The sequence below is a fragment of the Sciurus vulgaris genome (genome assembly GCF_902686455.1).
Source record: "Sciurus vulgaris genome assembly, chromosome: 11".
In the NCBI taxonomy this organism is placed as follows: Eukaryota; Metazoa; Chordata; class Mammalia; order Rodentia; family Sciuridae; genus Sciurus; species Sciurus vulgaris.
Genome location: NC_136472.1, coordinates 103,753,567 through 103,781,506, shown reverse-complemented (window position 1 = coordinate 103,781,506; position 27,940 = coordinate 103,753,567). Strand labels below are relative to the sequence as shown.

The 27,940-nt window shown below is 37.5% G+C and overlaps 2 protein-coding genes across 5 annotated transcripts in view; one reads left to right on the top strand and one right to left on the bottom strand.

Annotated features, from left to right (window-relative positions):
• The window catches only part of NPAT (nuclear protein, coactivator of histone transcription), a 72,029-nt gene extending 58,699 nt beyond the window's left edge, over window positions 1-13,330 (top strand). The window contains exons 20-22 of one of the 4 annotated variants that reach the window (XM_079101574.1): window positions 3,082-3,192; window positions 9,767-9,930; window positions 11,014-13,330. The gene's annotated coding sequence lies outside the window, so the exon portion shown is untranslated. Of the gene's footprint in view, window positions 1-3,081; window positions 3,193-9,766; window positions 10,933-11,005 lie in introns of those variants that run through there. The other 3 variants (XM_079101575.1, XM_079101577.1, XM_079101576.1) reach the window with 3 other exon arrangements.
• On the bottom strand, window positions 851-27,715 carry ACAT1 (acetyl-CoA acetyltransferase 1). Its single transcript, XM_079101625.1, has 12 exons — window positions 27,551-27,715; window positions 18,357-18,404; window positions 16,706-16,823; window positions 16,347-16,442; window positions 16,015-16,115; window positions 8,167-8,310; window positions 7,641-7,791; window positions 6,484-6,579; window positions 4,579-4,692; window positions 3,441-3,505; window positions 1,589-1,746; window positions 851-1,170 (listed from the first exon to the last, which is right to left on the bottom strand). Exons 1-12 carry the CDS (start codon window positions 27,620-27,622, stop codon window positions 1,050-1,052), a joined length of 1,284 nt encoding a protein of 427 aa, XP_078957751.1. The 5' UTR covers window positions 27,623-27,715; the 3' UTR covers window positions 851-1,049.
• Between the last annotated feature and the right edge of the window lie 225 nt (window positions 27,716-27,940).

Here is a 27,940-nt window from a genome sequence, read left to right as displayed (position 1 = left end):
AGTATGTGCAAGGCACTGGGTTCGATCCTTAGCACATAAAAATAAATAAATAAAAGTGTTCTGTCCATCTACAATTACTAAAAATAAAAAAAGTTAATTGTATTAATTTGTTTTTAGAATGTTCTTCTTCTAAATCTTAAGAATAGTTCTTTTTTTTCCCCATATATCATCTTTTTGTCCCTTCAAAAATAAGAATTCACAATAGTAATTTGCTAACAGATATGCCTGCACACCGATCTTTGCTGAACTCTCTCCTTCCCCACTAAGTGGGACTTTCTCCTTTTCAAAGCTGTAATTGAAGTCCGTGTGCATAGGGCATGCTTACAGTGTTTGGGGTTTTTTTCCACATATAATGCAATTCAAGATATTCATGCTATGATCTATCTTGTGACAGATTAGAAGTGGCACTGTCTTCCCTTCTTTATAAATCTGTTCAGCTAAGCCTTTTTTTTCACCTTCTTTCTCTCTCTCTGTGTCACTGTCATAATTCAGAGGCCAAACCTCAGGATCTTCTCGGGTAGATCTCATATATCCCCAGCCCTGAGTGCTTAGATTATGAGAATCTGCCCCCCACTCTAGACCTGAGCATGTAGGCTTCTCTTTTGGTTCTAGTACTACTATACGTGCTATATCTGTAGGTTTGCCCAGCTCTCACTTTAAAGTCTGCTGAATTTAAATTATCTACAGATAATTCACTTGACCTATAATAATCCTCAAAAATATAAATTATGATTTTTTCTCACAAATGGAGGTGTCTAGCAACTTATATAAGTCACTGACAATTACACACTTACACTTCAGATACTACAGATCATAACTTAGAAATGTGAGTTTTTTAAGATTACCAAAATTAAAGCAAAGGAAAAATTTTATTATAATTTCCAAAGTTTTCAGGATGTGATTATTTTTCTTATTTCCTAGAAAATAAAATAGAAAAGAATAAAAAATGAAATAGCTTATTTTCGGTATAAGCTGACCCAACAGAGTTGCACTGATTTCAGCAGGCTTTCTGGTGAATACAGGGTGTCTGCTTAAATAGCAGAGGATGTCTACAACTTCTGAATCAGCATGGCAGAAGCACCTCCTCCTCCATTGCAAATACTGGCAAGACCATATTCTCCTTGCTTCAAGGCGTGAGCCAAATGAACAACAATCCTGGCTCCAGACATCCTAGGATTAAAAAAGCATTTGGTTCTTTAATGAAGAACAGAATTTATGACTAACCAGAAAATGTTTCTATTCCAAACTAACTTCTTAAAAACCTTATTAGCTACTACTTATAGCTGAATTTAACTAGTTTTCTTAAATTCAGGAGATTTGTTTCAGGAAGGGTGACAGCTCTTCTAAAAGCCTGAATGTAGACATTCATCTTTAGTTTCTTATTTATCATAAAATAATGTGGCATATTTGTTGTGACAGGTCTGTTTTCACTGTTGGATATTCTCTTTCAGAAACAGTGTTTGCCTTTGAAGGATGGATTGGGAGGAAAATTGTTGAACCAACAGCAGTAGAAATTATGAAGTAGATTAAGTTTGAGTAGAAATACAGCCAGATATTAACCTGAATGTAGTTTTAATATTTTACTTACCCAATAGGATGTCCCAGAGAAACAGCACCTCCATTGATATTCACTTTTTGGGGATCAATCTCCAGCATTTTAATGTTTGCTAGTACAACCAGACTAAAGGCTTCATTTACTTCCCACATTGTGATGTCTTCTTTTTTCAATCCTGCATCTTTAAGAACCTAAAATTTTTTAAGAGAAAGATGGTGTTCAATAATTAGCAATAGCAATGAAAACTTACTTTCATTGCTTTCTTGAGAGTCTCTTAATTTTGGTTCTTATTTCCCTTTGATTTAAGCTATTTAAATTGGAGGGTTTTTTAATTTTGAAAGAATCCTTTCATTTTTGAATTTTTAAATTTCTCATTTAACTGCATTAAAATCAGAGTCCTGTTTGCATTATCTTATGTCTATTTGGGGGAGACAGAGAATTTAATTTCCTGAAACATCCCACAAATGCTTGAAAAGGCTTATTCTCTATTTGAGCGCTTATAATTGTTTATATATTCTTAAGATCTTCCTTACTCATATATTTTTGGTCTGTCAAGTGAAGGAGGCATATTACTTTCTTTTAGTATGTATGGGTTTTTTTTTTTCTTCTATCCCCTGCAGTTTGTGTTGTTTGTTGCTGAGTTATAGGGGACCCAGATATTTGTTTTGTAAAGCATTTCATCATACAATGCTATTGTGGTCATCCCTCAGCCATGTAGGAAGGCATTTTTTTCCTGGTGATTATTCTTTTGTTAATTCCTTTATAAAATATTCCTGGTGCTCTTTTTCTTTAGAAATTTATCACTATGCTTTTTGGGCTGTGGTGATAGCTCAGTTGGTAGAGTGCTTGCCTTACAAGTACAAGGCCCTGGGTTCAATCCCTAGCACCGCAAAAAAATAAATAAATAAATTTATCATTGTGCTTTTTAATCTGATGGATTCCCTTTCAGAAGTTGTAATCCTCCTTTGTAAGATCTGCCACTTCTGGACAGACCTGTCACTTCTCCCACCCCACACTCTTTTTCAGATCCTTCTCTATTCTTACTCCTTCTATTTCTGCTTCCTTTATTTATTTAATTTTTTTGTACTAAGGATTAAACCCAGGGGACTTAACCACTGACCCACATCCCCAGCCCTTTTTATTTTTTTATGTAAAGACAGGGTCTCATTAAGTTGCTTAGGGCCTTAGTAAGTTGCTGAGGCTGGCTTCAAACTTGCGATCCTCCTGCCTTGGCCTCCTGAGCTTTTGGGTTTACAGGTACACGCCTCCACACCCAGCTCTGCTTCCTTTTTTTATCTGGGTGCTATTCTCAGAAGTGCACACTCAGGGTGAGGCCCTTTCTTGGAATATTTGTTGGAGGCTTCTGAGATCCCTGAATCCTCAACACTCTTTCTTTTCCTGTGACCCCCTTAGTACCTTTCCAGAGGGCTTTGTGAGTTCTGCCTTTGATAGCACATACAATTTGGAACATGTTTTTTATATCTAGTTTTATTCTTTCAGTCCTGATACCAGTAATTCCCTTTCAGGATGAAGACACCTTTTGGGAGTGACTATTTGCTTTGAATACTATTTCCAGGACCATTAGCATTCCCTTTTCTTTGCCTCACCAACCTCCTCATTTGTGGTTACTGTACCAGGTATGTGCATTTAGCATCATACCTACAAGTTATTTAGTTATATAATTTTCATGTATTCTGCTGAAGATTGTGTGTTGGATTTTTTTATTTTGTTATCCTTGTTACTATTTTCAGAAGTGGGAAGATTTGAAACCAAGCTCTCTGCTTTTGCAAATGAGTAACATTTAAAGTCTAAAAACTGTGACCTTAGTATGCGCTAACCATAAGTTGGCATAATGAAGTATATAGACCCTTGACTTTTTTCTCACCTTAGGAACGGCATATGCAGGTGCAACTGGAAAATCAATAGGGTCTACAGCAGCATCAGCAAATGCTATTGGGGGTTGGGGGGGGGAGAGACTGTTAAAATCTTAGTCACAAACACCCAAAGCCCAGCAGATCTTTTAAATGCACATTTCCTAACCCCCATAATATACGTAAATATATTCCTTTTCTAAAATTCTACACTATAAAATTATTCCACTCATTTAAGACATTGATTTTTGTGGGGAGAAAGTTAGGGGTAATTTGCCTTTAGGGACATTGGCACTGGTTAGTTATCACAACAAGTAGGATGTCATCACAACAGCCAAGGATGCTGCTATAACAGATAGAATGCAAAGAATAGCCCCCACAACAAAGAATCGCTTAGTGGAAAGTATCAGTAATACTGAGGTTAAAAAACCTAGGGATTTGGGTGTAGCATAATCGAGGGGCTGGGATGTAGCTCAGTGGTAGAACACATAAGGCCCTGGGTTCAATCCCACCACCACAAAGGAAAAACACCATGATCTAAGCTAAGAAGAAGAAGAAGAAAAAAAAAATGAAATTCCAAGATTTTTTGTAAACTAACAAAGTAACATCTTTCAAGTCCTAATGAAGACAGCAAGGCAGATTTCCTCCCTCTGTGTGGGAATCACACCTGGGGCCTTTGCAGTTGATAGGCCAACACTACCATGGAACAACATCTCCAGCCAAGGCAGATTTTAAAGGTAAAAATGGGCCTACGGAGAGCTCACCCAGAACCATACAGTTAATAAGTGCCAGAACATCTAGCACTTATTTCTTATTTCTAGACTTCTAATCCCCACCCCCCCCCTTTTTTTTTTTTTTTTTAATTCTGCCTGGCTGCCACTCCAGATAAAACATATACCTGGTTTTCTCCTACTTGTCTTATAGGACAGGAAAGGATTTGGTTTAAGTGTATTCTTATATAAAGCACATTATAACAAAAGTATTAAAAGGAGTTTCAGATTCAAATGAAATATTTATCAGTTAAATTGTGTCACAAAGTACAACTATAGACAAAAATAATCTTAACTCCATTACTTTGTATTACCAATAAGGAAACTTGATTTCAGGAAGAACTTATAGAAATTTAGGAATAAACAAGTTTAGACCATCTACCTGCTATTCTTGCCAGTGGTTTCACATTGAGCCTCTGGGCTGCATCTGCAGTCATGAGAACCACAGCAGCTGCTCCGTCATTCAGTGTGCTGGCATTGGCAGCTGTTACTGTACCTGAAAGCAACAATGAGCATGAAGTCAAAATATTCCTTCACATTGAATTCATTTGGTTCAATTTAACAAATACAGGATATTTTCTGGGTTATTAAATGTTTGAAGAAATTACTAATATGGCTGGAGATTATCCCACCCTCAGGAAACACAAAGTTAATATAAAAGAGTGCCTTCTCAGAGCCAGCTTGGAAACATGCACAGTGGCACTGGATAAATGCTGGTCAACAATTCTTCAAAGATAGGGACCAGTTCATATTTTTCTTCGTAGAATCTTCCTTTATCCAGAATATATTGGATATATACTGCTATTTATATTTTCCAAATCAGTGTCAAAATTGGTTCTTTTCCTCTAGAATCACTTAAAATGTCAATGAGCACTAAAGACCACAAAACTTTCTTTTTTTTTTGGCTGTACTAGGGATTAAACCCAGAGTTTCATGCATGGTAGGCAGGCACTCTACCACTGAACTATATCCCTGGCCCCAGAACTGTACATTCTAAACAAGAATTTTATGATATATAAACTGTCAATAAAGCTGTTTTTAAAAAATGTCAACAGTCAGGCACACACCTGTAATACCCATGAATAGAGACTGAAGTAGGAGGATCCCAAGTTTGAGGCCAGCCTCAGCAACTTAGCAAGACCCCATCATAAGATTAAAAAAAAAAAAAAAAAAGAAGGACTGGGAATGTAACTGAGTGGTAAAGTGCCACTGGGATCAATCCCCCATCCAAAAAAAAAAAAAAAAAAAAGAGGTCAGTGGTACTTGAAACTGAGAAATTCAATCGGGAAAGGAGAAAAACTAATTTCAGATCATTATCACAACTGCATCCATTCCAACTTCAAAGCAGCAGAATGGATCTGTGTGTGTGTGTGTGTGTGTGTGTGTAAATGTATATATTTTTTAGTAGTGGATAGACACAATACCTTTATTTTATTTATTTTTATGTGCTACTAGGGATCGAGCCCCGTACTTCACAGATGCTAGGCAAGCACTTTATCACTAAGCCACAACCCAGCAACCTGATCTTATAGGATTTTAAAACAATTTGGGAGTAGGGTGTGGTGGCACACACCTGTAATCCCAGCCATTTGGCAGACTGAGGCAAGAGGGACAGCAAGTTCGAGGACAGCCTCGGTAACTTAGTAAAATCCTGTCTGAAAAAATAAAATGGCCTGGAATATTAGCTTAGTGGTAAAATGCTTGCCTAGCATATAGGAGGCCTCAGGTTTGAGCAATAGCACCACCAAAAAAAAAAAGTGGTATTTAAAAAACTGAGATCCTATTTGCACCAATATTCAACAATTACTTATTGAGGATCCCCTACCTGCCAGGCACTGGTGATACACCAATGAATGAAAAATACTGCTATTATCTTAGTCCTTAAGGAGTTTACAGACACTAAACGTAAAAACCTGACTTTCAGTTCACAATAAACTTTCAAGATGAGCATATGAGAAACAATTCTATATTCATGTTACACAGTGTTTTTGCTAGGATTTATATATTAAAGGTATTAACAAGTAATTTAAGATACTTTGAGTTATTATTACTTTTACTTTAATCTGATACATTAAAAATGTTGACATCCTGGCTGGGGATGTAGTTCAGTGGTAAAACACTCCTGGCATATGCAAGGATTTGAATTCTACCCCAAACACCACACACATACAAAAAAGTTAACATCTAGGTGCTTTGAAAATTACTTTTTCATAATCCCTAGGCAATTTGAAGAATAAAAATATAGTATATTAATTCCATTTTTTCTTAGGTTTGATTTCTTACTAACCATTTTCTTTTTGGAAAACTGTCTTCAGCTTTGGAACTTTATTAAAATCCACACGTTTATATTCTTCATCTTCTTTCACAACTACATCTGGTTTACCTAAAACAAAAATATTTTAAGTAATCAATCACTACTCAAAACAGTCATTCAGCAGGAAACTACTGAACAAGGTGCCTAGTGGTCCATGCCTCCCTTTATATTCCTGCATGCCTTAAACCATCCTGAGAAAATGCTCATCTAGAATCTACTATCTATAATCTCATGTTAGTGTCATAAAGAGGAGTTTATTAAGTAGCTTCATGCAATTTAAATCTATACATCCCCATCCCATTATCTTCTCTCTCTCAGCCCCCTTCTATGATCACCAATTCCAGGGGTAGTCTTCTGGCCAACATTGGACAAACTAGCATTATGTCATCCAGAACACAATAATCATTTCTGGAATGGATATGTAACCTAAACTAAGTTAATGAGTCTGCACTGTAGAGTTTATTCTGTTGGAGTTGGGGAGAAGGTCTCTTTCTACTTTGAGAGCCCTACAGATGTGACACTATAGAGATGGAGGCAGCACCTTCAGAGAACCGGAAAGAATGTCTTAAAAGTGCTGAACGTCTTTGGGGAGTTTTCTTTGTTTTATTTACAGTATAAATGGCTAGTTGCAATCCCTGAAGCCCCCAGAGCAGACTGGTTGCTCTCATTCACCTTTCAGTTCTGGGAAGTACCTCCACCCCTAGTAGTCTTCTAATATAAATCCCCATCCTTTTTTTTTTTTTTTTTTTTTTTTTTTTTAAACATAAAACTAATATGTTGTTACACAAGAAAGAGTTCTAGTAAATACATTCCTCAAATTAAAAACAGGCTTGGGCTGGGGTTGTAATTCAATGACAGTGTCTAGCATATATGTGGCCCTGGGTTTGATTGCCAGCACCATAAACAAACAATACTTAGTGGATCTTATTAGATTGAAATTTGACATTAAATTGGGTTAATATATGTCAACCCCTGAACTGGCAACCCCCCCCTTAAACCAGAACCAGAAGTGTTGTACTTAGCTGAAATTAAAGGAATGGTAACATACTAATTTAAAATAAATCCAGCAACATATAAAAGAAGGAAAAAAAGACTAAAAATTAATCTATTTTGGAGCATTCGCCCTCTACCTTTTACTGTAATTGTGACAGGAATAACTTCATTTCCAAATTTTCCAGCTTCCCATGCAGCTTTACTTCTGGTATAAGAGTTAATAGCATAAGTATCCTGTTCATCACGTGCAATATTCAGCTTCTTTGCAGTATTCTCAGCACAGTTACCCTGATAAATGTGGAATTTTTAAAAATTAATTAAGTTTGTGTAAGTTAGAAAGTGTCTGTTAACCATGCATAGCGATTACCAGTTAAATTTAATTTCTTAAAGTATACTCTCTTCTGTACTAGATAAGAGATGCATTATCTTCAAATACTTTACATTGACTTTTTTGCTTGTTTGGAAGAAAATCCCTATGCAAGTATGAGGCAATATAAAAACTGAACCCTGTTGATGCAGTGGGGATAGAAAATATTGCCCTAGAACAAATGGCTAAAATCAACATTTATGGTACCCATCTTTTAGTTCAGTTTTTTAAATACATAAGGAAAAATCAAGCACTGTATATTAAATGGTATTCCTTATTTAAAAAGCAGTACTTACCATATGAATTTTATTGTAGACATCAGTTAGTCCATCTTTTACAATCAAATCTTCAAGCTTTACCCCACCATATGGTGTTGCTCCTCTGTTCATTACATACGGAACATTGGACATGCTCTCCATCCCACCTGCCACCATCACATCCTACTCAGAAACACAAAACAATGTCACTTCACAGAGTTACAAGTCTACAAGCTAAATGTACTCTTCATATATCTATCAACAAATGAGCGTTTAACATGGGTTTATTAACCATTTGTTACATGATGGGTGCCTTTTTTTGGGCGGGGGGGACTGCGGATTGAACCCAGCGATGCTTTACATGGAGCTATGTCCCCAGCCCTTTTTATTTGGAGTCATCATTTCAGTAAGTTGCTTAGGGCCTTGCTAAATTGCTGAGGCTGGCCTCCATCTTGCCATCCTCCTGCCTCAGCCTCCCATGTTGGATTACAGGTATGTGCCACCACACCTGGCTATGAGTACCCTTAACTACTTGATCCTGATGAAAAACAAATGGTTTAAAATATGTAATAAGAAGATTAGAATCAGACATCATTAAGAAGGCCATGCCAGATGCAGTGGCACATGCCTCTAATCCCAGTGGTTTGGGAGACTGAGGCAGGAGGATCACAAATGCAAAACCAGCCTCAGCAACTTAGCAAGACACTGTGTCAAAATAAATACAAAAGGGCTGGGGGTGTGGTTCAGTGGTTAAGCACCCCTGGGTTTAATCCCTGGTACCACAAAAATATAAAATTTAAAAACAAAAATGCCAAAGTATCTTTCATGTACAGATCATCTTAGGAAATTCTTACCTTCTAACCATTTCATTGACACTGCTAAAAACTTAATGTCTTCTAAAAGATTAGAAGCTACCTCAGTTCATGGAACTAACCTTTCTACTTTCTTTATTGAAATCACCTACCCTTCTGGTATAGCTATAATAAGTTTCCACTTGATCTTCCGACATGCTGCCTTTCCTTGCACCAAGGCATCATCTATACTCATCTGAGTCATTCTGCCTAGAATTCATGTCCGATCATTTCACATTTTAAATAACTCTTAGTAACAGTCTATCTTCCCCCTCCCTTGTCAATCTTACAACCTGAACCTACACATCAAGTCACAAAGAACTATACTATACTCATATGTATGTATCCCAACTCACTGATCAATCCAACAATGTGTAAAATGCCTACATTTCCTTTAAACCAGACACATAATATTTTCCCTGACTACTTCTATACCTTCTAGAACAGTTTCCCTTTTGTGTTTTCCCAATTACTATATAATGCTTTATTAATGTACCACTGTATTGTAGCTATGATGATACGTTAGCCCTTATTGGCTAAGCTCCTTTGAGGACAGAACCCCTATCATTTTTTATGTCCTTGGCACCTGGCACATAGAAATGAGATAGAGGACTCTCAGTGTGAAAATAAGAAACCATTAGTGCATGGAGACCCAAATCCGTAAGCATGATCAGCCATTAAATCCAGTGCATGCTTGTACCAGATCAACTAGAACAAAAATATCACCAACTTAAATGTCCCTGGACTCAAAGACTGACTTGCACGTTGTGCTCACAACTGATTTACAGCTGAGACTGCTTAACCAAGAAGAAACATTCTGAACTCCAAATATCAAATGATTGACATAGGATTTGATTTTCACAAAAGTGTGCCAGGGACCTTGCACTTTTCTTTCCAGGATCATCATACATACGGAAAGTTCAACTCTGGATGGATCAGTTTTCTCTGAGAGGTAAGGAGCATTTGCACACTGCCTTTGGCATGCACGTGTGTGTGTGTGTGTGTGTGTGTGTGTGTGTGTGTGTGTGTGTGCGTGCGCGCGTCACTGAGAAGCCCCATCCCTTTTTTCATTTTGTGACAGGGTATCATTCAGTTCCTCAGGTGGATTTGAACTCGTGATCCTTCCTCAGTCTCCTGAGTCATTGGGATTATAGGTGCGCACCATCATGCCCGGTGTGTCCTGAAATTCTTTTCAGCAGTATAAATCAAGAACCCACCTAGGACAAGTTGAGGTTCTGCTGCCCCCTTAAAGGGACCTCCTTGGACCCCTATCTAGATGACAGAAGTTTAATAAATATTAACTAATCTGTCATTACTTCACAAATCAACTAAAGAAATTTTCATTATAAGATAATTTTAATAAGTAGTTTAATATAAAACAGTATAAACAAAAATTAAAGCCAATCCTCAGTCTTCAATCAGGAATAAAGACAAATAGAAGTTCTAAAGCAAACCTAAATATTTTGCCTATTCTAAAACATGGAGATTCTTAATTTTCATCTGTTTTACTCCCTCACCTGAAATACTATTTTCTGGCCAGGTATGGTGGTACACACCTGTAATCCCAACAACTTGGGAGTCTGAGGTAGGAGAATTCCAAGTTCAAGACCAGCCTCAGCAACTTGGCGAGACCTAGTCTCAGAACTTTTTTTAAAAAGGGTTGGGGATGCGGCTCAGTGATTAAGTGTCCTTGGGTTCAATCCCCAGTACCAAAAAAGAAAGAAAGAAATACTATATTATGGGGATGATGGCAATAATAAATGACAGAAAATAAGGTAAAAATTATTTTTCAGGGGCTGGGGTTGTGGCTCAGTGATAGAGCACTTGCCTGTCATGTGTGAGGCCCTGGGTTCAATCCTCAGCACTGCATATAAATAAATAAACAAAGGTCCATTGACAACTAAAAAAAGTATTTTTTAAAAAATTATTTTTCATTACAAATAAAATTGACAATTTTTAAATTCCTTAAATATTTAATTAAGTCACTGAATACATGAACAAATGATTCAAATAATACTAATTCAAAGTATTTCAGGTAGTGGATGACAAGGTGTCTGCCATGGTATAAGGAGTTGCTTTCAGGGGTGCTGGGGGCAGCAATTTCTCCAAACAGCTCTACCCCTAGTTCAAGAGCAAGAAGCAACAGAAGGCCCACCTGGAATTCATCCTGCACCACCTGCCTGACATAAACCACCCTACGTCTTCTGCTACCTGGACCAGCTGCTGTCCCTCTCCACGGTCTGAGCCAACCACCTCTTCCTAGGCTGCAGTTACAAAAAAGACCTAGATACCATGATGGTGATGACTGATGGGTTGAAGTATAAGACCTGCCACAGGTTAAGTGCCACAAGTGAATTAATGAAAAAGCACCAAAAGTAGAGCAGAAGATTATCACATTTTCATCATCTGCTACTGGTTCAGAAAGGGCTGCTGTGATGAATTTGACACTGACCACAGTAGCTTTTAGAGTTGGTATTACAAAAAGAGGCAGCTGGAATGAAAAGGAATCTGTCTAGCTTTTTAAAAGTCTTTGTTCTTTCAGTGGCTATCACTGTAAAAGTACACGGACATTTATGTATTTATAAATAGTGCACTATAAGATAATTTCATCAACATTGTACAAGCCAAACTTTGTTTTAAAAATGGTTGATGTAATAATGTCAGGTAATTTTATTGTTTGAATTTTTTTCAACAATGTACCTTTAAGTATGTGGCAGGATATGTCAATGTAATACAAATAGTGTTTGCTAGAGAACCACAGTAAATCAAGATTGTCCTTGAACACAGTTTTGGAACTCTAAACAATCTCATGAACATTTTTCATCCATTATTTTGACAAGGACTTGGTAATTCTCAATGTTGGTAAAGATGTCGGCAAACAGACACAACTTTTGGAAATTATAACTGGAAAAACTTTCTTTGGAAAGACTTTGAAATTATCAAAAATACTAAAATTCTCTGACTCAGCATTTTTCTAACATTTGCACATGAAGAGGTTTTTTAAATCATTTATTCATCACTCAATCCTTGTGCTGTCATAGGAATAGATACTCAGCTAATAAGTGGCAGAACTAGTACTTGAAGTTAGTCAAGCTCCAGATTTTGCATTTATAACCACTAAACTGTACTGTATCAGTGGTGTTCAATTAAGTATAAGTACACAAATAATAGCTGGGCACAGTGGTGCACACCTGAATTCCAGCTACTCAGGAGGCTAAGCCAGGAGGATCAAAAGTTCAAGGCCATACTGGGCAACTTGGCAAGACCTGTCTCAAATTTTTAAAAAATGGGAATGTAACTCAGTCGTAACATGCTTGCTTCGCCTAGCATGCATGATGCCCTGGGTTCTAACAGAAATAACAAGAAAAGAAGAAGGAAGAAAAAAACAAAAAAAGCCCACAGGTATATTTGTATCCTGTGGCATATTTCAAGCTGAAGAACTGGAGACAACCTAAACGTCCATTTGGTAAAGAGCCATAGAATATGCTATGGTTATTCACTTCAATAGAATTTGAACCAGTACATATCCGAAGGATTTAAAATCAGCATACTATGGTGACGCAGCCACAGCAATGTTTATAACTGCACAATTTGCAATAATTAAGCTATGGAGCCAACCTTGATGCCCATCACCACATAAATGCATAAAGAAATTGTGGTATATATCCACATTGGAATATTAGTCATAAAGAAGAATGACATTTGCTGGTAAATTAATAGATCTGGAGACTGTCATACTAAGTGAAATAAGCCATCCCAAAAAAACAAAAGGCAGATGTTTTCTCTGATATGTGGAAGCTAACCCACAATAAGGGAGGTAGGAGAGACAGTGAAAAGAATCTGACCTAATTTTTCTGTGTACATATATGAATATACCACAGTGAATCCCACCATCATGTACATCCACAAGACTGAGGCCCTAATCCGAATAAGATAAATTCCATCCATGTATAATTTTATCAAAATGGACTCTACTCTTATGTATAACTAAAAAGAACCAATCTTAAAAAAAAAAGTACTATCACATGTGCTAACACGTCTCTATAAGACATTAAGTGGGCCACAAAGAGGTTAAGCAACTTGTCCACAGTTATTCTAACTAGTGGCAGAATAACCAAAGTGATGAGACTCAGGGGTCAGGGGTAAGGAAAAAGAAAACTTACTCTTCAATTTATGTCATTTGCATTGTGTGTGTGTGTGTGTGTGTGTATCTTTCATAATAAAGTATCTGGTACAATAGTTTTAGATATCACTCCATCTTTTTTCCCCTTTGAATTGCTTTCTAACTGAAAACAGCAAAACATGATTTAACACAGCAAAGAGCACACATAACTGTGGTTCTTGTATATATGTGAAGAAAATAACTTTCAGACCTTACAACTGATTTTTGTCCTGGTTGTGTTATACCTTGTTAGGCTACAATACACTAAGTAGGAATAAAGACCTGTTTTTGTTTTTTACTCTGGCCTTATTTCTGTATTTGTGGCTCTCAGGCTCACATTCATCACCTGAAAAATGAAGGGCTTGAATCTGATAAAAATTCTGTGAGTCTTAAACTCTACCATAGAACAATTGTAACAAAAATGGCATGGTATTAGCACCAAAACAGACAGGCAGACCAATGGTACAGAATAGAAGACACAGAGACAAAATCACATAAATACAGTTACCTCATAGTAGACAAAGGTGCCAAAAACTTACAATGGAGAAAAGATAGCCTCTTCAACAAATGGTGCTGGCAAAACTGGAAATCCATATGCAGTAAAATGAAATTAAACCCATATCTCTCACCCTGTACAAAACTCAACTCAAAGTTACGGATCTAGAAATTAGACCTGAGACCCTTCACCAAATAGAAGAGAAAGTAGGCCCGAATCTCTATCACGTTGGCTTAGGACCAGACTTCCTTAACAAGACCCCCATAGTGCAAGAAATAAAACCAAGAATCAATAAATGGGATACATTCAAACTAAAAAGTTTTTTCTCAGCACAGGAAACAATCAATAATGTGAAAAGAGAGCCTACAGAGTGGGAGAAAATCTTTTCCACACACACTTCAGACAGAGCACTCATCTCCAAAGTTTATAAAGAACTTAAAAAACTTTACACCAAAAACACAAAGAACACAATAAATGGGCTAAGGAAATGGGCAGACACTTCACAGAAGATATACAGGTGATCAACAAATATATGAAAAAGTGCTCATCATCTCTAGTAATTAGAGAAATGCAAATTAAAACCACCCTAAGATTTCATCTAACTTCAATTAGAATGACTGTTATCAAGAACACAAGCAATAATAAGTGTTGGCGTGGATGTGGGGGAAAAGGCACACTCATGGTCTGGGACTATAGCTCAGTGGTAGAGTGCTTGCCTCCCATGTGTGAGGCACTGGGTTCGATCCTCAGCACCACATAAAAAAATAAAATAAAGGTATTGTGTCCCTCTTTAAAAAAAAAAAAAAAAAGTCACACTCATACATTGCTGGTGGAGTTGCAAATTGGTGCAGTCACTCTGGAAAGCAGTATGGAGATTCCTCAGAAAGCTTGGAATGGACCCACCATTTGACCCAGCTATCCCACTCCTTGGTTACACCCAAAGGACTTAAAATCAGCATACTACAATGATGCAGCCACATCAATGTTCACAGCAGTTCAATTCACAATAGGTAGGTTGTGGAACCAACCTACATGCCCTTCAAATGATGAATGTATAAAGAAACTGTGGTATATATACACAATGGAATATTACTCAACCATAAGGAAGAATAAAATTATGACATTTGCTGGTAAATGGATGAAGTTGGAAAATATGCTAAGTGAAACAGGCCAAGCCCACAAAACCAAAGGCCAAATGTTTTCTCTGATAAGTGGATGACAATACAAAACAAGGGGCGGGGGGGGACAGGGGTGGAGAAGAATGAAGGAACTTTGGATGGTGTAGAGGAAAATGGGGCAGGAGGGGGTAGAGAAAGAAAAGATAATAGACTGAGACAGTAGTACCCTATGTATATATATGATTACATGAATGGTGTGAATCTACTTCAACCATAGAAATGAAAAGTTGTACCCTATTTGTATACAATGAATCAAAATGCAGTCTGTAAAAATAAAAAAAAAAAATTTAAATGATAAAAAAAATTCGAGTCTAGATCTTGATTAGACTCCTAACATCACAGCACATATTTGCTTAGCAGCCTAGCTCCTGCTTAATGTAATAAAAACAATATCTAGACAAACAAAGCAAATGGAAAGCCTACAAATTTAACCAGTGAATCCAGACACTATAGAAACTACCAATTAGTCATCAATCCTGGGCTCGGTCAATTACTGATTCCCAAGTCAGCCCCTTGTTCTCTTTTGTAATCAAAACCCTTAAAAAATTGATTTTTTTAAAATGATTTTTTTAAATTGATTTTTTTAAATGATTTTTTTTAAAAAGTCATCAATTGCAGAAGAGTTTGCCTAGTGTGCCCAATATCTTGGGTTCAATTCCCAGCACTACAGGGAGAAAAAAAAGATTAAATCATCTAGAATCTCAAAGGCTCTTTTTTTAAAAAAAGTTTTAGATATTAATAGACCTTTATTTTATTCACTTATTTATATGTGGTGCTGAGAATCAAACCCAGTGCCTCACATATGCTAGGCAAGACCTCTACCATTGAGCCACAACCCCAGACCCCTCACAAGCTCTTAAGAGTCATTCTAAACTAAGATACTGTGGCTTAAAACCATGTTTTCAAACACTTAAGTTATCATTTTTACACATATTTCAACAGAGTTGCAAATCTACATACTCCTTCCTGAAAGTCTGAGTAACACATTAACTTTTCTTATAATAAAAATTTCTTTTTTAATTTTGTTATTGTGATGCTGGGGATCAAACCTAGGCCCTCATGGATGCTGGGCAATGCTGTATCACTGAGCCACTCCCTAACCCCAGGAATTTCATTTCTAAAGCATAAATGCATTTAGATTTTAGTGTCTTTTGGAACAATGTTATTTTAATTAATAGATTTTTAAAAGGTGATTCTTACCTGATGTCCACACATGAGATTTTGAGAGGCCATCATGATGGCTTTCATTCCTGAAGCACAAACCTTGTTTACAGTGGTGCATGGAGTAGATACAGGTAGACCTAAAACCAAAATAAGTAATACTTAGGGAAAAAAAAGCAGCACTCACTTTTCAAACACAATTACAGAATTAAAAGTAATAGAATAGAGCATGTTAATTACAATCTGCAAAATTTCTTCTGCCCGCTTGTCTATAAATATTATATTATGCATTTATCGTTTTAAGATGAAGTGACCTCCATTTTGTCATTTTGAATATTTTAAGTATAAAAGCAAAAATATATTACTAGTACCTGCACCCAATACTGCTTGCCTCGTAGGGGCCTGTCCTTCACCTCCTTGTAGAACATTACCCATGTATGCTTCTTTCACTACTTCTTTTGGAATTCCTTTTAAATACACCAAAAAGACATTTCCATATTTTATTCAATTTAATAATTAGTGATTACCTAATAAGGTACATGACATTACATAGCAGGAATGGTTTCTTTTTATTATCAGTTTATTTTCATTCCTAACTCCACCATACAAGGAAATTCAGAAATGTAGGCATTACTGCACTTCTTACAGCTACATTGTATGCAGTAAGTGCAAAAAAATGTGTTCCACTGAATCATTCTCCCTCAACACAAAAAGCAAAGCAACTACTAACCTGCCTTTTCGATGGCTCCCTGAATTGCAATGGAACCAAGTTTAGTGGCTGGCAGTGAGGAAAGGCTGCTGAGGAAGGATCCAATGGGTGTTCTTGTAGCACTTACTATAACCACTTCCTGGCAAGACAAGATGGTAAAAAATCACCTTTCATTAAGCTAAATAATTTAAATATGATCTAAAACAATTTTTTTTTGTGAATGAGTAATATGAGTAATTAGTTATCAAAGATTGAGATAAACTCAATATTAAAATCAATATTAAAACTTTGATGCTAACACTTTATGATTTAATAGAAAACCTAAGACAAATTCTAAAATGAACATAAAGATTCTTCCCAGTTCTCTCCAGGAGGTTTGAGGGCAGAAGCTTAAGTTTAGATTCTACTCCTCAGTCAAAAATTTAAGATATCTTGAGGGCTAGGAATATAGCTCAGTTGGTAGAGTGCTTGCCTTACAAGCATAGGGCCGTGGGTTCAATCCCCAGCACCGAAAAAAAAAAAAAAAATTAAGATATCTTCACTTTACTCATGTTAACTACATAATGACCCTAGCCAAAAGACATGCTTACTAAAAGGAATTCTGGGATAGGAACCAAGACCTGTAGTCTAGATGGGGCAATACCACCTAAGAAAGACAGAGCGTTCATTTGTTCATTTATTCATTCATTTATTTATTTATGATACCAGGGATTGAACTCTGGGGTGCTTAACCACTTAGATACATCCCCAACCCTTTTTATCATTTATTTTGAGACAGGGTCTTGCTAAATTGCCTAGACTGGCCTGGAACTTGCAATGCTCCTGCCTCAGAGACCCAAGTTGCTGGGATTATAAGCACGTGCCAACACACATGACAAGCTATAATTTTTATTTATTTTTGTTGTTGTTGTAGATGGACACAATACCTTTATTTTATTTATTTTTATGTGGTGCTGAAGATTGAACCAGTGCCGCACACGTGCCAGGCAAGCACCCCACCAACTGAGCTACAACCCCAGGCCCTAAATTTTTTTTTTTTTTATTGTAAACAAATGGGATACATGTTGTTTCTCTGTTTGTACATGGAGTAAAGGCATACCATTTGTGTAATCATAAATTTACATAGGGTAATGTTGTTTGATTCATTGTTATTAAATTTTTTAATAATAAGAAAAAGTATATTAAAAAGTTCTCTTAAATGCTATAAAATCCCACTAAACAAACGTCTCCTCACACTTGTCTTCCTTAATCTCTTATTACACTCCTAGATAAATTAGAGCATTAGACAGAAAGATACTGTCACATTAGGAACCATATCAAACAGAAAGGGCCCCTCCCTTGTCCAATCCACAGCTGGTCCAGCCCCTCTCTTATGAATCTTCCATGTGGCCTCCACATTGTGCCAAGTACACAAGTATTCCTGAGAATAAAGGAAGACCACTACCCATTTTCAAGGGAAAGGTGTTTTGCAGTAGAATATGAAGAAATACCAAAAATTACAGACTGAAATATTTATCATAATCTAAGAGTTTAATATTTGAATAGCTGGCTATTCTAACTACTGCATAATCTTCTCTTGACCTTCATATATACTCAAGTCATAAATACATGCATTTTAATTGACTATATTTCCTTTAAATTCTTGAAATTTTAAGGCACAATTCATACTTACGTTCAAAGTTGGTTTTGATACATAACTTCGCTCCATGTATCTTACTTCCTGTAATATAAATATTTGTTATATAAATTAATTTATAATTTGCAGTGATACAAGTTATGTCTTTCTACCTCATTATGCTTTTTCAGTTTTTTGTATTCTGCATATAAATGCTACTATTCTGATTAGCTGTTCATTGGAAGTATGTATTAACTTCTGATGAGTTTATCACTTTAAAACTTCTAAGTACAGCCTTTCAAAAATGCAGTTTTGAGTTAAATCTGTTTTAAATTATGTAATCTTAGAATTTCACCAAAAAACATTTTCATTGCTTAAAAAAAATTTTGTAAGTAAAACTTGCTATCTTTCCCCAACTTCTCCCAACAAATGTCTCCAATTTATATGAGGCAAACACATCTCATATAAATATGGTCTGTATTACCAGATTTTTTTTTTAAAACCAGGGCTAAACCCAGGGGTGCTTAAACACTGAGCCATCTCCCCAGCCCTTATTTAAATGTTTAATTATTTAGAGACAGGGCTTCGCTAAATTGCTGAGGCTAACTTGAACTCTTCCTGCCTCAGCCTATCGAGTTGCTGGGATTACAGGTGTATGCCTCTGTGCCCAGCAGATAAATTCTGTAATTGAAAATGTAAAAAAGGGTTAGAGGTATAGCCCAGGGTTAGAGTGGATGCTTAGCATTGTGAGAGGTCCTGGGGATAGGGAAAAAAGAAAAAAAAAAAAAAGTATAATGATCTAACTTCTACACTGTTCTTAGGAACAAATTCCAACAAGAAAAACCCTGAAAAAGTAGGACACAGTCCAGAGACCTAACTGATCCAAAACTGAACTATTTTCAGGACAAAGAACAAAGAATAAAATTTTTTACCATGTGAAATCAGAAGCATAACAAATCTTCAAAAATGACAGCTTATTTTTAGAATAATCTTATAGTTGACAAAGTGGGCAATTATATTTTACAAACAGAGTAATAAACAAATCAACAAAAATCTAAACTTTCGATGACCCAAGAATTTAAATTTTTACACATTAAATGTGCTTTGTCTTAAGTGGATGTAAAAATTAAAAACTTCCAATTTATAACACAGAACAGACAAAAAGTTGATTTGCTAAGTAGGAATTATGAACAGGGACATCCACAATACCACATAGTACCTCCCCAAATTGGTTTTCATAGCGTTAGGATGAAAACATGTACACACACATGGCATCTTAAAGACAGCATGTCTTTCTAGGCAGTGGGAGAACAGAATTTTTCTATGGATAATATGATGGCATAATCACTTTTATGTGGAAACTTCATGTAAACAACTTTGCTGTAAATTTTATCAGACTGGGGTTGTGGCTCAGTGGTAGAGCACTCGCCTAGCATGTGTGAGTCGCTGGCTTTGATCCTAAGCACCACATAAAAATAAACAATATAAAGGTACTGTGTCCATCTACAACTAAAAAAATATATCAAAAAAATAATTTGGGGGCTAGGGATAGAGTTCAGTTGGTAGAGTGCTAATCTCACAAGCACAAGGCCCTGGGTTCTAACCCCAGCACCACAAAAATAATAATAATTTTGTCTTAATTTTAAAATGCCATCATTACAAATATTCAGTATATTCTTTATTTCAAAGAGGACTTCAAGGTCTTTGTCAGTAATATATGACTGACATGCATAAAACTATTTGATTCTTCACCTGCTTAACAGACATTTTGAGATCACTTACCTTAAAAAGGCATTATGGTGATTTTAAGATCTATAAAATATGAACCTCACACTCAAGCAGCATTATAATCATCTGGAGAAGAAATGTTAAAATTACCTGTACATATCCTTGGACCGAATTTGGTAAGAACTACCAGAATGACATAAAAATAAGCACGTTATCCCCAAGGTTCAGGGGAGAAAGATTCCTTGGCACTGGCAGTGACCTTCAAATCCTTTGAAATGCTTCAGGCAGGAGTTCCACAAATATTAGATTTAAATTTCATGTTAACACAATAAATGCTACTTCTTCTTATTAAGCTATGTTTGTTCAGACCCTGAAATAAATAAAACTTGTCTGTTATTCTATATTTGTTTTTTGTTTGTTTGTTTGCAGTGCTGGGGATCAAAACTAGGGCCCTGTACATGCAAGTACTCTACCACCAAGCTACATTCCCAAACCCTATATTTGTACTTCATAAAGTTTGTCATGAGATTAGAAAGGTTTGTTTTACTCTCCTGAGCTTTACATGTTAACTCAAGTGATAGTGTGCACTACTCTCCACAGGCAGCAGACATATCTATGCTCAAATAGGCAAGGTCCAAGAGCATCACTCAAGAGAGGTACTTGTCAGTATCAGCTGTGTAAAAACAAGCCTACCTTTCACATATCATATAATTTGAGCTATTGCTTATATAGAACCTATTTATCTAAGGGATGCTAATACATTATCTGTGATCTAACTTTGAATAAAAAGTTTCTACACATAGTAAATATGTCAGTCATTGCCTCTCCAACCACACTCCTTTCTCAAAGGGATCCAGAAGTGGGATCACTAAGACCCTACAAGGCAATTCCCTTAGCTGTCTCTGACCAGAGCTCCCAGGACTAAGAATGAATTATACTGACTCTCACTGGCACCCTCAGAGACTGGGTCAGCTAGATGGTGGACACATAAACTGAACAGTCAGCTAGTCAGCACTGTAACTGCCAAATGTCATGTAAAAGTAGATGTCAGAGCACAAAGCAAATTGAACATACATAATCAGAGAACAGGAAAACGTGGCACATTACAAGAGGCAAAAAAAGATTTCTTTGGTTAGCTATCTTCTAGTTCAGGTTCTAGCAAGACAAGCTGCACTTGATTTCATATCTGGCATCTAAGAGTTTGCCTATTATATCTCTTCAAAAATGTCCTTTTTAGGGGCTGGGGATATAACTCAGTAGGTAGAGTGCTTGCTTTGAAAGCACAAGGCCCCAGGTTCAATCCCCAGCACCATTAAAAAAAAAAAAAAAAAAAAAAAAAGGCCTCTCTAGGCTGAGGGGTAACTTAATGAGTGTATACTCTAAACATGTGCAAGTCCAACATCATAGAAACAAAACAAAACTTCCCTTTGCTGGTTTGAAAGAGAATATTGTTTCTTGTTTATTAAGTTACTTTTCTTTCAAGTTGGTGGTTCGGTTTTGTTTTTGGGGTTTTTGGTTTTTGTTTTTTTGTTTTGTACCACAGATTGAATGCAGGGGCTCTTAATCAACGAGCCACATTCCCAGCCCTTTCTTTTTTTTTTTTTTTTTTTTTAGTTGTAGATGAACACAATACCTTTATTTTATACATTTATTTTTATGTGGTGCTGAGGATCCAACCCAGTGCCTCACAGGTGCTAGGCAAGCACTCTACCTTTGAGCCACAACTCCAGCCCCTTTATTTTTTATTTTTTGAGACAGGGTCTCACTAAGTTGCTTAGGACCTGGATAAACTGATGGAACTGGCCTCAAACTTGAGCTCCTCCTTCCTCAGCCTCATTTGTCCTTTCCTTCTCTACATCATTTTTCCTTTGTCCTTTGATTCCATAAGCATGCAAATGGGCTGATTCCTTGCAACTAAAAACAAAGAAAAAAACAGATATCCTTTGACCCACATTTCCAGTAAACTTTCACCTCATTTCTTAGATCCCTGTTACAAGAAAGGTTTGTCAACATCTCTTTTTACTATTCAACCCATTCAGCAAGGGCCTCACATATGTCGGCAAGTGCTCCAGCACTGAGCTGAGCTGCATCCCCAACCCAAAGTTAACAATGTCAATACAGCAAAATCAAATACTTCACAGACTTTGGACCAGCAGCTCTATGAAGTTTAAGAGCTATCTCTAAGATCATCAAGGTTAGGCTGAGAACAAATAACCTCTCCACAAAAACAGACCTATTGAATAAATATCTACCTACATGCAAACACAAAGGTATCTGTATGAAACATATAAGCAGACACATAACCATTAATATATACATACTTAAAATATAGAAATTCATTCATGTACATAAATAGCTCTACTCACCATTTTGGGCGCTTCACCATACCAAATATAAGAAAAGCCATCAATGTACTTTTTTATGGAATTATGCCATATACTGGTACAAATATATATTTATAATAAATAAAAATAGATACCTATAAAGTAAATAAAAAATAAAAATACACATTTTACTAAGATCATTTCAACCTCCCACCATCTGACTGACCTTTCTTCTTTAAAATGCAGAGTGGTTAAGAGCCTGGACATACTAGCTGAGTACTGTTGTGCAAGTTATTTGGATTCACTTCACCTTTGTTTTCTCAAATACCCTCCACAAGTTGTTGTGAGAATGAGGTAATATGTATAATCAATCACCATACGCATACACACACATACATATACTTTTGTTTGCTTTGGTTTTTTTGGTACTAGGGGCACTTTATCACTGAGCCACAACCCCAGCCTGTTTTTTTACTTGTTATTTTGAGACAGGGTCTTGCTAAATTGCTTAGGTTCTTCCTAAGCTGCTGAGGCTGGCTCAAACTTGTGATCCTCCCACCTCAGCCTCCCAAGTTGCTGGGAACAGGCATGCACCACCACACCTGGCCTAACTAGCTATATTTTTATCAGTGCCCTTTACCATCTCAACTTCCACTTTCCCCTTCCATCCTCTTATGTGCTGAAGTGCCCCAGGACTTTGTTTCAAGTCCTTTTTGTTTTCTAACTTCACCGTCTTCTTAAATAATCATATCAAGTTATCATTAAGCAGCATTTATGTACTGATGACTTCTAAATTTCTTTTTTTTTTTTTCTTTTTGGTACCAGGGGTTGAACCTGGGGTGCTTAACCACTGAGCCACATCCCCAGACTCTTTTTTATTTTTTATTTTGAGACAGAGTCTCCACAAGTTTCTTAGGGTCTCACTAAGTGGCTGAGGATAGCTTTGAACTTGTGATTCTCCTGCCACAGCCTACAGAGCCTCTGGGATTACAGGCATATGCCAAAGTGCCCAGCTGACTTCCAAATTTCTATCTCTCTAGTTCTGTCCTCTTAATTGACCACCAGACTCATATACCCAGGTGCCAACCTGATGGCTTCAACTGAATGCCTAAGTCATCTCTCACTTTCCGCCCTTAGGAATTCAGTATTCCCTACCTCAGTTGCTGAGGCCAAAATCACCATCTTTTCCTTTATCACAACTCCTACAACCATATCTATCACAGATACTATCAATTCTGTGTTCAAAATATACCTAAACTTTTCTACTCTGCTTCAATTTCCTCTACGGCCCCGAGTCCAAGCCACCATCTCTTGCTCCTATGGGCAGCATTCTACTTATTCCTGCTTTCCCTGACTTAACTCTCTATCAAGTTTTAAATATGTAAATCAGATCACAACATTCCCTGATTAAAATTATTTGATGATTTTTCTATTACTTTTGGAATGATATCAAAACTTTCAACCTTATCCTACAAGGTCCAGCATGATCTGGAGCCTGAGTGTCCCTGGGGTTAGGGTCAGTCATTAAGGGCAACAAATTCTAACACATTACCATTTCTGAATCTCTCCATTTCTGTCTATATTATCACATCACTCTCACTACTTGTTTGATTACTAAAACATTCTGACTATTGCTTCAGCCTGTATAAAAAATAAAGGCCCAAGGACTGAGGCTGTGGAATGCCCAGATTTGTAAGGGAATAGGAAAGGAGCAAAACCAATGAAGGCAGCTCCAGAAACAGAAACAATTCTATGTGAAACAGAATTCAGCTCAGGGAATGAAATACACAGGTGATTAAAAGAGCTGAGAACAGAAGATAGACAATACAAAAATTAGCAAAAGGAAGGCACTCACACACTTGGTATATTAGGACCACGAGAAGAAAAACACAAAGAAGAACCCAAATCCAAGGAGTCAGAGGTCAGGGGTGGAAACCAAAGTATTTGAAATGATCTGCAAGGGTCAACTCACAGAAATAATAGACAAAATAGGGGATGAGGAGAAATGAATCTAGAAGCAAACAGGCCCAGGAATGACAATTAAAAGAAAATGTTTTTAAAGTTTGAGTATTAAAAGAAGGAGAATAGCACTGGCAATGTACAACGTACAATAAAGGCTGGGAATGCAGCTCATTGTAGAACACTTGCCTGGCATACACAAGTCCCTGAGTGGATACCATACATTAAATAACAACAACAAGAACAACAATAATAATAATACAATAAAATTAAAAGCTAGGGAAGTAGCTTAGTGGCAGAGCACTTGCCTAACATGTGAGGTCCTGGGTTCAACCCCCAGTACCACACACAGAGAGAGAGAGAGAGAGAGAGAGAGAGAGAGAGAGAGAGAGAGAAGAAAAGAGAACCAGAATAAAACTGAATCAAAGTACAGAACAGGAGTTTCAGAAGAGGGTGATGAAGGCCAGGTGCAGTGGCACATGCCTATAATCCCAGTGATTCCGAAGGCTGAGGCAGGAGGATGGCAAGTTCAAGGGTAGCTCCAGTAAATTAGGGAGGCCCTAAGCAAATTAGTGAGACCCTGACTCAAAACAAAAAAAAGAAAAAGGGCTGGTGAGCTGGGTATGGTGACACACACCTGTAATCCCAGTGGCTCAGCAGGAGGATCCCAAGTTCAAAGCCAATCTTAGCAAAAATGAGGCACTAAGCAACTGTGAAAACCTATATCTAAATAAAATACAAAATAAGGCTGGGGATGTGCCTCAGTGGTCAAGTGTCCCTGAGTTAAATCCTCAGCACCCAAAAGAAAAGGCTGGCAATGTAGTTCAGTCACTCTTTGGTACCAAAAAAAAAAAATGAAGAAGAGGGTGACCAATAGGATTATCTACAGTATAAAGGTAAAGACAGAAAATATGAAACACACAGAGAAAAAAAAATTGGTATTTTTCAGTTGAGTGGTACAGAAATTTAATTGCAGAAGATTAAAGAGTAACAGATATAAAATAAATGGGAAGTGATGAGTAGATTATTCCTTTGACAAGAGAGAAAAGTGATAAGAGGGCTGGGGTTGTGGTTCAGTGGTAGAGCACATGCTTAACACCTGTGAGGCACTGGGTTGGATCCTCAGCACCACATAAAAATAAATGAAGAAAATAAAGGTCTATCAACATCTAAAAAAATTTTTTAAATATTTAATTTTTAAAATACACAAATGGTATGAATGTACATCGTATACAACCATAGAAATGAAATGATGTACCCCATTTGTGTACAGTGAATCAAAATGCAGTCTGTAAAAAATTAAAAGATAAATTTTAAAAAAATGTTCTTAAAAGAAAAGTAATTAGAGGTAGAAAGACAACAAACTTCAATAAAGTCAATAAAGGTTTGTTGAGCATAAGGGAAACTGTATTTGAAGGCAAAGATGAAACAGTCAATGTAATGGTCAAGATGTCAAATTCCATTCCACAAAATGGCACAGAAAATTGAAAATCCTGTTAAAACAGATTTCCAAGGTTATGTAAATGATTACTTAATTCCAGTAACATTCAATATAAATGATTATGGGGTACAATAAAATGAATGTAAGCTAGGGGTATAGCTTAGCAGTGGAACACATACTTAGCTCATGGGAGGACCTGGGTTCAAACCCAGCGTGAAAGAGAAAGAAAAAGAGAGAGAGAGCACAAGCCACATACTATATGCTACATAACCTTCAGGGTTTTTTTTCTTTCTTTCTTTCTTTTAAGGGACAGGGTCTATGTTGCTTAGGCTGGCCTGGAATTACGTGGCTCAAGCAATCTTTCTGCTTCAGCTTCCTGAGTAGCTGGGACCACAGGTGCTCACCTCTGGACTGTCTTAGCTTCATTTTTTTTTTTTTTTCTTCTCCTTTTTGGTACCAGGGATTGAATCCAGGAGCAGTAAACCACTGGGTTACATCCCCAGCCCTTTTCCATTTTAATACAGGGCCTGGCTAAGTGGCTGAGGCTGGCTTTGAACTTGAGATCCTCCTGCTTCAGTTTCCCAAATCACTGGGATTACAGGCGTGCACCACCACACCTGGTTCCTTATTTTTTAAAGACAGGGTTTCAACAAGTTGCACAGATTGGTCTGGAACTCCTGGCCTCAAATGATCCTTCTGCCTCAGTCTCTAGAGTGTCTAGGCCTAGAGGTGGGCACCAGCTTTACCCAGGATTAATTTTAGATTCTTCCTTTTCCCTTGGCTCCCTATCCTCACTCCATAATTAGCAAGTCCTATATTATTCTTTCAAAATCTCTTGCATAATGCTGCTCCCTTTCAGTTCTTATTAACAGTTCCCTGGTTCAAGACACATTACTCTATGTCCAGACAGATAATACTAGTTTTCTCCACATGCTAATTCTTCATACCTCTGGTTATATTAAACAAACAACAAAACAACAAATATATATACATATATTTCAACGGTACCCACATGAATTGGAAGTGGATTTCAAAGCTTACTTCACCACCCACACCCTGAAATTCTTTACCAATTTCTTGGGGTTTACCAGGCAGTATCTGAGATGCAGTCTCCTTTGCTTGAACATATGGAAAATAAGTTCTTTCAAGAGTCTACTACTGTGTTCCCTAAACACAACAGCCAAAGAAGGCACCCAGCCCTCCGCACGCCCTCAGTATACTCTTACATACCAAATAAAATTTATTCCCTTTATTATTTAAGCAATCATTTTTTCACTGTTGTAAGGGACTTCTGAATAGGAACTCTTTTTAATATCACAAAGCCTCACCCCTTGTAAGACCAGATTTTACATTTTATGATAAAAAGAAAAGAAAACCTCTCTAATGCTCCCACATTAAGGAGAATCTCGGAAAGAGTTACATCCTTCTGCAAAGAGGCTCATCTCTCTGCTGCCCGCAGGTCGGCCGGGTGGGGGTGGGGGGGCAACTCTGGGCCTTCCTGCCAGCACAAATCCAAGCTCGGCGGTTAACACATTAGCACAGAAACAGCAATCACGATGATGACGCGGAGATCCTGGGCAAAGAAGCGCACGTTGTCGATGCCTTTATACAGCTTTGGGGCCAAGACGTCCCTTGAGTAGCTCCCTTGGGACCTACGATTAAGGCTGCGCCCTGCCCGCGGGAGCCGCCGGAAGGAACCTTTACGGGCAGGAACCTTCTGAAGCGGGAAACCAGCTCCCCGAATCCTGGGTCAGGGCACCGTGGGGCCTAGGACAACCCGAAGGACGAGCCTACCTCACCTGCATCAGCCTCCGAAGCAGAGGGCTGCGCCCACGGACGCTGCAGTGCAGAATTGCAGCCAACACAGCCATGGTCAGACAAACAGCAAGGAAAGCTTTCAAGGGCAAAGACAGACCAGCGTACCCGCTGCAGTCGGGACCCGTAGACCCCGCCCCCTGGCGCAGGCACCGCCCCTGGCCTCGTCTCCTCCAATAGCAACCTGGGTGGGGCGGGACCGGGACTGGGCTCAGCCACAGACTGAGTGGGTTAACTTTTAACCCACCTGGCTCCAGGCGGTGGCGGCGGAGCCAACAAGCACTAACACACTCCTGGGTCCTGTTTCCACCCCCTGCTAACCTTCTGAAGCCGGTGGCTGACGTGTAACTGAAGCTTTCCATTCACTGAGACTG